General features: G+C 41.2%; 1 protein-coding gene across 2 annotated transcripts in view; it reads right to left on the reverse strand.

The window, feature by feature from the left end:
* Positions 1–2,312: 2,312 nt before the first annotated feature.
* Positions 2,313–12,318, reverse strand: part of nrp2b (neuropilin 2b) — a 78,095-nt gene continuing 68,089 nt past the window's right edge. Inside the window, exons 15-17 of one of the 2 annotated variants that reach the window (XM_017470481.3) lie at positions 10,756–10,788; positions 4,632–4,694; positions 2,313–4,241 (exon numbers count right to left, since the gene is read on the reverse strand). In XM_017470481.3, the coding sequence (XP_017325970.2) occupies positions 3,940–4,241; positions 4,632–4,694; positions 10,756–10,788 (398 nt within the window). In that variant the 3' untranslated portion in view covers positions 2,313–3,939. Of the gene's footprint in view, positions 4,242–4,631; positions 4,695–6,829; positions 9,047–10,755; positions 10,789–12,318 lie in introns of those variants that run through there. The other variant, XM_017470482.3, reaches the window with a different exon arrangement.

Consider the following 12,318-nt stretch of genomic DNA (forward strand, 5'->3'; position numbering starts at 1 on the left):
GGGGTGCAATGAATAAATAACAAAAAAGTTTCCAATGTCAATACACTATATGGCCAAAAGTATGTGGACACCCGAACATCACACCCATATGTTTGCCTTCTTCAAACTGTTGCCATAAAGTTGAAAGTGCACGATTGTCTAAGAAGTCTTTAAATGCTGTAGTTTTAAGATTTCCCTTCACTGGAACTAAGGGGCCCAAACCTGTTCCAGCATGACAATGCCCTTGTGCACAAAGTGAGCTCTATGAAGAAAAAGCTTTTCCAAGGCTGATGTGGAAGAATTCTAGAGAATTCTAGAGAATTCCAGAGTCCTGACCTCAACCCTACTGAACACCTTTGTGATGAACTTGAATGCTGACTGTGCTCCACTCCTCACCTGACAACAGTGCCCGAACTCACTAATGCTCTTGTTGCTGAATGGGCAGAAATTCCTACAGCCGTGCTCAAAAATCTAATGGAAAGCCTTCCCAGAAGAGTGGACGCTGTTATAACAGCAAAGGGGGTAATCCATATTATCACCAATAATTTTGGAATGGAATGTTAATCAAGCTAATATGGGTGCGATGGTCAGGTGTACACATACTTTTAGCCAGATAGTGTATGTCACTGTATATACTTAAGAAAGGAGTTCTTAAAGCGTTCCTATTATGACTCTGTGGACATCGATGACAGACAATAAAGCTGCGGATCTGAACTCTTCAAGTCGGACATGTTCTTGCTCAACATCCTTTTGTTGCACCTGAAACATCATTCCATGTCTTTAGGTTGTGCCTCCTTTTTCTCCCACTCCTGAGCTACTTATATTTACCTTTAAAGCATTTGGTAGACGTCCTTATCCAAAGCGACTTACAGAAGTGCTTTGTAGTCTCTATGACCTATCAACACATCCTCATACTAGAACAAATAGAGCAAGGTCCAAAAATACTATCATGCTGAATCCCTATTATAGAGAAGTTTATACAGAAAGTTGGTACAGCAATAAAGAGAGTTTGCCTATCTCTAGGCATTTCTAGGAAGATACAACAGCTCAGTCTTGCAGGGATATGTTGTCAGGTGATGAGCTGTCATCCATGATGAGATGTCTGCCAGAAATGACAACATCCATGTAGAAATCGTGTCATGATGCATGAAAAACCGTGAGGATATTGCCTTACTGAGAGAGCAGGTATAAAAGAAGAACAGAAGAGGACCGAGCACTAAGACTTGGGGGACACCAGTACCACTAAGGCTTGTGAGGATGGATAAGAGAGTCTTGTGATTGACAATGTTAAAGGCTGCTGAGACGTCAAGCACGATGAGGTCTGATGACAGTTTGACTGATCAAGTGGCATGAAGCTTCTCAATAACAACCACTTCTGGTTGTTAAAGGCCATTTCTTTAGATTGTGTTACTATGAAGCCAAGCTGGTTACGCTCTTTGAGGTTCTGGGCAAGAGGGACAAATGATTGTATACAGCAAATTCAAGAAAGGATTGCTGTCTGTATTGCTTCAAAATTCTCTCCAGAATGCATTGGTTTCAGTGAGGAAAGCTATGGTTGAGCTGTTACATTTTAGTTTTAAAAAAATTAAGCAAAATGGTTTATTAACAAATATTGAATCACTGATGCTGTTTAGCTGTAGTTAGCAAATCATGAAACTGTCCAAGAAAAATGAAGGGCTAAAGAAAAATGATACCGCTAAAATCATTTCTTGTCTATTATGTTCTGTACGCATTGCCATGCATGTCTCTTAAAACTGACAGTGCATGCCTCAAAGGGTCAGTACTCATGCCCCTTCTCACTTCACTTTGCGCTCCAGAGGCTGTGGGTTGATACTGATGTTAGAGAACATGATGAAAGCATACTAGATAAAAGGTAAAGACCTTAAAACAAGGACCACCCCCCTTTCAAGATCAGAGAACACTGAAGCATATTTTATATTCTGTTGTTTCTCTGTCTCAGGCAGGAAGAGGAGGAGAAGATTTCTCTTGAAGACATGAGAAGACATCTCACTTACTGTCCTGAGATGTTCTGTGAGTGTATACGGTATGTGTGTATGGAGTAGGAAAACCTTAAACAGATGATGACTAACTCCTAAATGAATGGGGTCTGGTGTGATGAGTAACATGCCCTCACAGCGACATAGGGATAAGGGAGGGACAGTTGAATGGCAGGGGAGTGTGGGTGTGCATGAGCTTTCAGGCTGCTCAAGGGATAATAGTTTACATGAATAAATGATTTTGTAGTTTTATGTATACCAACATGGACACAACAAAGTGATCTGAGTGAATTATACATTCAGGTCGAATGAAGTCAAATAACATTCCACATCACATCAGTTATTCATCCTTTATTAAATAATAATAATAATAATACCAATAAAAAGAACATATTTCTGTACAAAGTCTACAAAGAGGAAATTTTGAATCATCTGACCAGTGCCGGGATTTCCACGTCTATTGGTGTTGACCCCCTGTCCCAGACAGAAGAGGTAATACTTTCACAGCTCTGCAGCAAAGCTAAAACAGGTCAGAGCTCCAAGGCACTTGGAAAAGAGTCAACAAAGTCCAGTGACAACAGAGCTGGACAAAACATCTCTACCTCTTTTTCTTTCTTTCACTCTTTCTCCCCAAAACAGCTAAGCAGTTCTTATCTGTTTCTGTTTTCAGCACTTCCTAATCAGTACACTCCACCACAATCCTGACGGCTCCCAGCATGCCTCTGTAGGACGCTGCGGGGGTAGCCAGTGGGTACAATGAAGAAATTTAAGCACATTTTATCGCATTCACACTCCCATTTCACATTGAGACAAACACGCTGTGAAATTTCTACCCATGTTTCTGTTTTACAGCAAACCTGCTCTTGTGGTTTTGTTGAACTTTTACTTTTCAACAGCTCATAATGTAACATAGTGTGTGAGAATGTGTGAAATGAAAGAAAGCATAAGGCCCAATTTCACCAAGGCCCTGGAGGTTTAAAACCCAAGAACTGGTGTTTCTCAATGGCTCTCCTCCAAAGACAGTCCGCTTAAGGCTCACTTGTGGGTCCATATAAGAAGCTTGGGGATTTTTTTCCCCAGCTTCCTTTATAAAGTCTCTCTCTTTTTTTTTTTGGCCAAGTCCTTTACTTTAGGGTACGGGATAAGGGAGCTTGAATGTAGTGAAGACCGTCTGTCTGTGGACGGAGGAGCCTCGTCCTTCTCCCATGTCTCCAACACTCAAACTCAGAGGCTCTTATCTCTTCGCAATCCATAGGTTGCAATTAAAACAATGCTTCAGTGGGTCACACAGCGTTCTGCCATGTGTATAGATCCAACAAATAAAAGCAAAAGAGCACCATAGACAATCTTAATACTAGAATCTAACTTACTGGGCCAAAGGATTTTCTTCCAAATGTAATACAACATTTCGGTTTCTTCATCTACCCGCTTCTGATAACAATGAATCACAACAAAAACAGACTGAACATAAGCGTAAGACTGGCTTAAAAAGGTATGACACAGCTCAAAAAGATGGCAGAAGAATGGCTATGGTACAGAGCAATAACTCAAGCAGATGTGCATAAAGACACAGGTCTAAAACTAAACAACATGTCCACAATCTTCTAGACCACGTCTTTCACAAAATGGAGGCCAAGACTTCACAAGCAATGATCCGTTTACAATGTTCTAGTGCCACTCACTTCTAACTCCCATTAACCACTTTTAGATTTTTTTTGTTAAAAATCTTTACAAATCTATATTCATATACACTTTTTTTTAAAATTTAGTTCATTATTTTTTGGGATAGGCATTCAATTGATATGTGTTGATATTTTCCCACAGTCCACTGGGAGCACCTGTGAATCATATTGGCGAATCAGAGATCTGCTCTGAGTGGCAGGTGGGCCATTGGCAGGAAAGTAAGGTTCATTCACAGTCTGTGATTGAGCTGTAGGGAGGCTGAAAGAGTTGTAGCAAGGCTTCAGGCCTCTGAGCAACAGCGCTGCTGGTTGATCACCTTTTGCTTGATACCGTCGTACAGCTCAAAGTTGTAGTTCTCCAGCGTGGTGGAGCTTCGGGAAGAGATACCATTGTAGGAGCAGGTGCAGTAAAGCAGCAGGCCAGCACACACGGCGCCCAGCAGTACGCCCAGAGAGCTCATCACAATGATGGTGACCAGGATAGGATCCAGAGTTAACAACCAGGCGTTGTCCTTCTCAGAGACACGTGTCACTGGAGGACTACGTGAAGGCTCGGGTGTGCTCCATGCAGAATATGGAAAACCTATGAACAGGACATGGAGAACATTGTTAGTCACATTATACTTTTTAGTGTTTATGCAATGCTTCATTTGAATAGAAACATATGGCTTTATCTATTATTGCTTCTGTGGCTCCAACTCCCTGAGGGAAAAAAAAAAACTATTTTAAATACCGTGTCTTCTATTTTAAATGTGGCCCTATTTGAACTATTTTAAATGTGGCCCCTACATTTGTTTGACACCTTAGAATAACATAAAAACAGCAATATACTAAAAGTTTTTATGGCGTTTTTATGGAATTAAAAAAAAAATTAATTAGCTGATTAGATGTAACAAACTACAACCACTAATGTTCTACTACATACAGTATTTACCAATAAAAATAAAAAAAAAATTAAAAAAAGAAGGCTCACCTTGATCTAGGCGATTTCGGTCATGAAACAGAGGATTGTTTCCAAATTCGACAGGTCTTCGTTCTGAACAGAAAACAAAAATAAGAAACCATTTTTATTGGGGTTCAACTTGAGAGGCTACAAAAACAAATAAGAGAACAACCTTGCAGGTTTTTTTTTTGCTAAATGAGTGTGTGCTGCATGCTATTACTCAAGCTTTAATGGCACGAAAATACAAGTTTATGCAGCCTCAGTAACAAACTGTTTATTGGCTATTCACTGAAGCGGAACTGACGCATGTGTAGTACATTTTACATTTTAAGCACCAACATAATGAAAAAAACGTCATCCACAATCAGCTAACAAATACACATAAAATGCAGGATGGCTACATCATAAAAACACCCCAGAAGCAGTTTGTAGAAAAATATCACTTTATTATTACATTCCGCACAACATTTTCCAAGACCATAAAATTCAACAGGCTAAAATATTCCTCAAATCTTTTCGAAACAGGCTGAAGTGCAGCGCAGAAATGGCACATAAACAGACAATCCCAGTCAAGACCCAATATACACAAAGAGAAGATGCAGGGAGCACACAGCCACAAATGTATCAGAGATCGGAGTCTTGAGACCACGAACATGAAGCAAAAAACAAATATGACTATACACTGCACCAGGATCAAAATATATTTAAGATAAAACACTAACCTTTTCCAAATTATTAATGCTACTTGTCAGGTTGGTTAAAAATCCGTATTTTACTCACAAAAAACCCCAAAACAGACTCATATTCTATTTTGACGGACAATATGACAACTTAAAATAATATTAAAATGACTTATTTTTCTAAAGCAACACATCAGACTGCATATGCAGTGTGTTTTTTGTGCTGAGGCAGGCTCTTGGCACTGTGAGGCTTGTATACAGCCAGGAGGACCTAAGTGCTTTTGCTCATTAATATCATTTGATGGACAGCAAAAGGAAAAGGGCCCAGAGAAAGAATGCAATCGACCCATTATCTAATTAGAAATATTTAGAGCTACATAGAAATCGCACCGGGCAGCCATGGTTGATATAAACGCACATCGGGACCAAACTGTATTTCTGCTAACCTGTCAGGGGAAGGGGTGGGGGGAACTACTGATCATAAATAAAACCATCTCAAGCTAGCATTCCTACAGGGAAATCAAATACTTTGAAGGTATGATTATTGGGTAGTCTGTGTTAAAAGCCTTATGTCAAAATGAATCACATGAGCCCATGAGCTAGACTCGCAGGTAGTATGAAGTAAAGGAACACTGAGAAGGAAATGGAGGGTGGATTTCTTATTGGCACTATACTAGACAAATTGACAGTGACATCATTATTTATAGAAGGGGGCAAGCACTGTAATGTAGGTCGGCATTTTTTGCATTGTTTGTGAGATAAAAAGCTTTGAAGCTAGTGTTAGTGCTGCTGTCACTTTAAAAAAAAAAAAAAAAAAAAACCTGCCATTGTACTTTTATCATTAAATCTTAAACAAAAGCCATAATGACAGCCTGCTTTATGCATGACAGACAGGCCTGCTTGAATCCTGGCCTCATTACAGTAGCTGTAATTTTGTTAACACGGATCTAATGTACACAGGGATTAAGGAGAATAAAGATGGAAAAGGGAGTGAAAGAATACCCCCCCCCCCCCCCCCCCCCCCACCCCCATCCTTCCAGTGTCATCATGGGTCTGTCAGGTCAGGTGCTCTATCTGGCTGTCTCCAAGCGGCTTTCATGTGCTTTTGTGTTCTTAAGCAAACCCCTTCAGACTCCGGGCCGAACCAGAGCTGGTGTATCTTTAGACCGACCTTTCGCTTTGATCTCCCCTTCCACCTTTCCATGCATTCTTTTGTGAAGAGCAGATTAATGGGGCAAAATAGCCTGCGTCTCTGTAATGGAGGATTACTTTCACCTATTGCCATATGGAGGACATAAGTAGGTATTGGGATTTACATTCTCCTTTCATCCCAAAATGCATCTGATGATGTAAAAACCTGAAGCAACTGCCTAACGGCCAGCTTTCTTTTATAATAGACGATGCCTTGAACTCTTTATGACTAAAGGGAATAAGATGTTTATGGAATGTTCATGAATCAGGCTCTAGGCTGTGTGTCTTGGCTGTGTGGTAATACTCAATAATATAAAGTCTTTTGATTCACACTGATCTTGAATGATGTTCCTCAGATCATCGTTGGGTTTTTAATAAGTGATCACATTTTAGTGGGGGATTGTCAAAAAAAGGTAAACCTACCATTTTCATAATCAAGTCAAGAACATACACTTTAAAGCTATCAGACACTTTAGAATAAACATGTATTACAGTATGCACATCATCAAACATTAAATTGTTTATGCCATATAAATGCATTTCCAAGTATGATAATTGCACAAAAATAATTCTGTATATTTGAGATACAGAGGACCCATAAAGGATAGCCGTCAGATTTGACACAGTGTGCAACGTTGAGACCTATAGAGTCTGTGAGTTCTCTCACTCTCTGCAGTGCTATCGAACATGGCAAAGCCCCACCAATGTCAAACATGAAGCGGAGCAGCCAAGCAAAGCCACATATTCACAGCTTGAGTTTCACTCTCCGCTTCCATACAAGCCGATAAAAACAGCCTAAAGCAGTCAAAATAGTAATAGAAGTCAACAGGCGTGATTGGCTACCAGAGAACGCTGAACGTTCGTCAGTGCATCAGTCATGTGCATATACATTTCCATTTAGCCTTTCAGTCAGCAACCATGACATATCAAGTAGGATATAAAAATATTACAGAAAATAACTAGCATATAAAGTACATTTAGTAAACTACATTAAGTCTTTTCTGCAAAAAAGTGAGGCTCTTTAGTGACTGGCATTGAACAGCCCTGTGCCACTTGTATATTTAAGGCCAATGATGAGACTTAAAGATTGTGGGTTGCTCAGAGGTGTAAGACTGGCTAAGGCAGGGTCACATAACTTTTGCATATAGAAAAATCAAACAGGAAATCTTTAGACACAGATGTACCAAAGCAAGTTACAGAGCTTCATAGACAGTCAAGAAATGAAATGTACACAGCAACAGACAGATACTGATCTTCCTTCTGGATACGCCATTCAGTTAGGAGACAGACTTGTGAGAAAAGGAAGAGGAAGGTAAAACACTAGGTGGCGTCAGTCTGGGAGAGCAACTGCACCCATGCACCCACATAACACTCATACATCCACCCACCCATCTACACAAACACACACACGTGGACCAACAAGGCACACAAAGACACATTCCTTCTAAAAAAAAACACACAAAAAAAAACAAAAAACAAACAAACAAAAAAAAACAACTGTGAGTTTGTTACACTGCTGCTTACAAGGCATCTTTAACTAACATTAATTTTCCCCTCTTACTCTCCCACGTCCTTGCCAAGTGTGTGTATGAGTGTATGTGCGTGCATTATTCAGTCCACATGCTAACGCTTTAATGCGACACAGCAGTATCCTGGTTTCTTTCTTGCAGTTTTCTCATATCATTTTTGTGTTTTCCTCTCTCAGTAGTTCTGGCAGCACTGCACAGCCATTTTTTCCTCTTGGCAACAGGATTGGTCACAAGCAGGGGATCAGAACCCTGCCAAGTCAGGTTCCCATCCAGCCGCTCTCTCCAGGGAGACCCAGAGAGCGAGAGAAGTGTGCACGTACGCACGTACACACACACACACACACACACACACACACGCACACAGAGGTGATTTTTTGCCACTCAGGACTCTTGTTAGATGCACGTTTCTTCTCAACAAACTCTGAGCTTGAACTGCAAACGCTGTGAAACTCCAATCAGAGCTTCACACAGGTCCAAAGGTTCCAAAAGGGCCACAGCTATGTGTCGCCTTCTCTTTTCCTAATTTGAGTGACTAAGCGCTTTTAAAAGTCTGCTTTCACTGATGGCAGCTTTCAAATATCTCCAGATTAATTGGTGCGTAGGTCATCCTTGGTGCAAAATCCTTCCTGAAGGGCACTGCGGGTGCATCACTGGGCGTCTGTGCCTGTTGGTAGTTATGAAGCAGCAGAATAATAGTGAGAGAGAGTCAAGAACCCCCTCAATAGTCTCAGTCTCCGTCGCTCAATCTCTACTTAACACTGGGAGCACGGCTCGTGTTTCTCCTGTCTAATGGTCAGCATGGGCTCCACTGGGGGTGCCGTAGCGGTGCCACCTGGGTAATGGGTGCTGTGGTAGGACACAGAGTGCTGGCTCTTCTTGGCAGCCAGGTGGTAGCGATGGCAGCACAGCGCCATGAGGAGCGTGACGGAGGCCAGCAGCACCAGTGCACCCCCTCCGGCTATAACGTAATACCAGTAGGTGGGCATGGGTTGCAGGGACACTGTAGTGTCTACAGTGGGATCACTCATGCCAGGAAGGACTCCCCCTGGTGGACAGACACAGAAAAGTTGGCTTGGGGTAGAGAAGCATGCAGACTGCATTGCTTAATGCCAGCTTGACTAATTTTATTGTTGTTATATTTGTTATATTGGCTCTTGGCTCTGATTTTCTGCACAGAAATGAAACAGACAGTCGCTGCACACAGACAGGCAGATGTGCATGCATGTTGCCTCTCCCTAGCCCTTGCCATTTATGATTTGTTCAAGCTGATAGCTAATTCAAGCTTTTCCACATTCTCACTGGACCAGATCAGGAGTTTTGTGATCATTTATGAGGTGTAATGAAACATTACATGATGTAGTCATAGAGAAGTGTTTTTTTTTTTTTGTTTTTTTTTTGTTAAGCTTGCATTTCCATGTGTACAGCCTACTGCATTAAACTGACATACTCTATCACAATTGAGATCACAGAGCTTTCCTATTTGGTCATATGTTATATACTGACAGGAATTGTCTACAAGAAAAGGCCAAATTCTCAGCTAGAGAGAGAGAGAGTTTTTATTAAAGTGTCATCGTGTATGGTCGTGTGTGAGTGAACGTGCACATGCATACACTAAAATCCTGAAGTGTTGTTATGTGTCTGTGTGTGCCTGTTCTTTCATGCATGGATCAGTGCCAGCTTCGTCTCCCTCAAGCCAAACTCCTCCATGAACCCCATCCAGCATTGCAGGGAAACAACTCACCCATCCTTCTTTCTTTCTTTCTTTCTTTCTTTCTTTCTCCCTCACACACACATCCACACAGAATCCAGCAAATCCCTGCCCCACCAACATCACCAGCTTCATCTAATCTCATTTTCTGTCTCTGAATTCAAAAGTAAAACAAGTGTGTAATTCGAGGTGTCCGTGTATCTGCCTCATTTCTCCAGGAGCTGTCTAAGGATACAGGCAGCCACTGAAACCAAAGTGAATTCCACTAAAAAGTCAGTCGCGCGTTTCTCCCAAGTCGAGAGCACTCCTTATATGGTGCTGAATTCATCCAGAGAGCCAGATATAGTGGATACAGAGAGAGGGAAACCTGGAGAGGTGTTGAGCCGAGGAATATGAGGCAGTGGAAAATATATGGAGAGAGAGTGAGATCGAAGAGCGCATGTGTGATGACAGTAGAGGAATATGTCATTAGAGAGCCTGTGCACTAATATGGCTTATGGCACTGCTGCACACTGAACCCACTGTCTCCATTCCTCACAACCTCTCATGCTGACTACAGAGCGATAACTCGTCTAAACTTCCTGTCGACAGCTGCCAGCTTGTTTAGGGTCAGGACAGTGCACTGGTGCTATATGTGTGGTGATAAAGTGCTGGTGCTGCATCCACACGTATGCCGTGATCATCGCATTTCACCACAATACCAACCACAAAACATCACTGACTGTTTCACATGAAAAGACATTTACATGCTGGGATACTGTCCATGCTGTGAATGGCAAGGTAAAGATGATAACGGTGATGATGCCGGAGAGGACACAAACGTCACAGACAACGGATCTGATCCAGCCTGCCGTAAACATGTATACTGTATGCGGAGCTCATATGCATTATGTCCATCATTATAAAGACACGAAACTCAACCAATAGATGGTCTTTGACAGAGCAAATCAGCTGCTGCAAGCTGTGCTGGGCCACAAGCAGGAAGCATAAACATCTGCACAGAAATGCGACAACCATTAGCGTTTTAACATGACGAGAAAACTCACCAGTCATCTCCGGTGGGAAGGCAGGGAAAGGTTCTGAAATCAGAGAAATATACAAAAAGAAATTAGAGTGCAGAAAGAACCAATTAAAAGTAGAGCACAAAAACCCAGTGTCTGGTATAAATAATATAGACTGAAGGTTGTGCATTGATCTATGTTGGGCCACCTTTCGTTGGCACTGAATCCTTAAAGGAATAATAGATTGTTATTTTTCAACCCTGCATCTGGACAAAAAAAACTTCAAGCACCAAGGTCTCAACTGAGAAAAAAAAACCCCCCAACAAACCTTTTTCTTATGAACTCGCTTATAATTAAAGCTTATGGGCAGTTGTCTGTCAGTTAACAGTGTTAGGATGATGCAGGCATAAAAAAAAACATCTTACCAACCCTATTTTTTGCACACTGAAGCAACACTGTAAAAGTAATTGCATTATCAGGAGCTTTCCCTGAGGTTTTGTGGTATCCACATGCAATCAAAACCACAAAAATACACTGTTAATGGATAAGCACAAATTCCTCCAACTGGAAATGTAGTCCAATCTCTGAAAGGACAAATTATACGGAGCTTAATTTACAAAACCCTTTGACTGCAAAATACATAAAGGCATTCTACAAAAAAAAAACCAACAAAACATTTTGCACAAATGGTTATTGATGCCCTACCAACTTCCATTATATGTGATTTTCAGTTAAACATGCGTTCCTTTCTTTTCTTAGTACAGGGAAATATTAATCCAACAAACACAACATGTTTGAGATGAGGTTGGAAAATATAGGCGTATCCCTTTAAGAGTGAATGCCAGTTGACTAGAGCATAAAGCATGCCTTCTCGAGGCCCTTCAGATCTGCACAAACACATTACAGTGTGGGGAATGGCTATGCTGATGACTGAAAAAAAAAAAAGAGTGGGAGAGGCTAGAAAATGAAGAGATAGACAACAGAGAGGAGCAGGCGCCTGCATGCTCTGCACATTCTCAGAAAACAGAAGGGGTGTTTAGAAAAGTCTGGAATGCAGACACAATTAGAAAAAGCTGTGCACAGAGAGCAGGGACTGATTTGGCATGGGTGCAAGCGCTGCTGTGTTCAAGCCGAACAGCACTAATTGATAAGAGTACCCCCAGAGCTCGGATTAAGAAAGAAAGTATGCAATGTAACACGGTTATTAATTATCAGGCCTTTTGTACATATCGCTTGTGAGAGAAAAGTCCACAGAGGAAAGCCCGTGTTTTTTCTCTATAATAGGCACATGCATACAGAACTACACTGCAAATGCTGACTTCTCTGTGTGTATCTACAAAAAAATATATTCATGACAGACAAGACAGCTGTCTAATAATTCTCTGCCTCGACTCTGGAAAGCTCTAATTGCAAACAAGAGAGGAGACGAAGAAAAATCTGATTAAACCCAGATTAGGATCAGTGCCCACAAGGCAAGTGTGACCTAGTTTCACTGATCAGCATGAAGAGTGAACTTTTAAAGCTCACTCATTTTGCATTGAACTTAAATGAGTCTGGGATGTCACAACAGGATATGTTCACCTGACAGGGATAAACAGATAAACATAC

This window comes from Ictalurus punctatus, chromosome 6 (genome assembly GCF_001660625.3).
Source record: "Ictalurus punctatus breed USDA103 chromosome 6, Coco_2.0, whole genome shotgun sequence".
NCBI classification, from domain to species: Eukaryota; Metazoa; Chordata; class Actinopteri; order Siluriformes; family Ictaluridae; genus Ictalurus; species Ictalurus punctatus.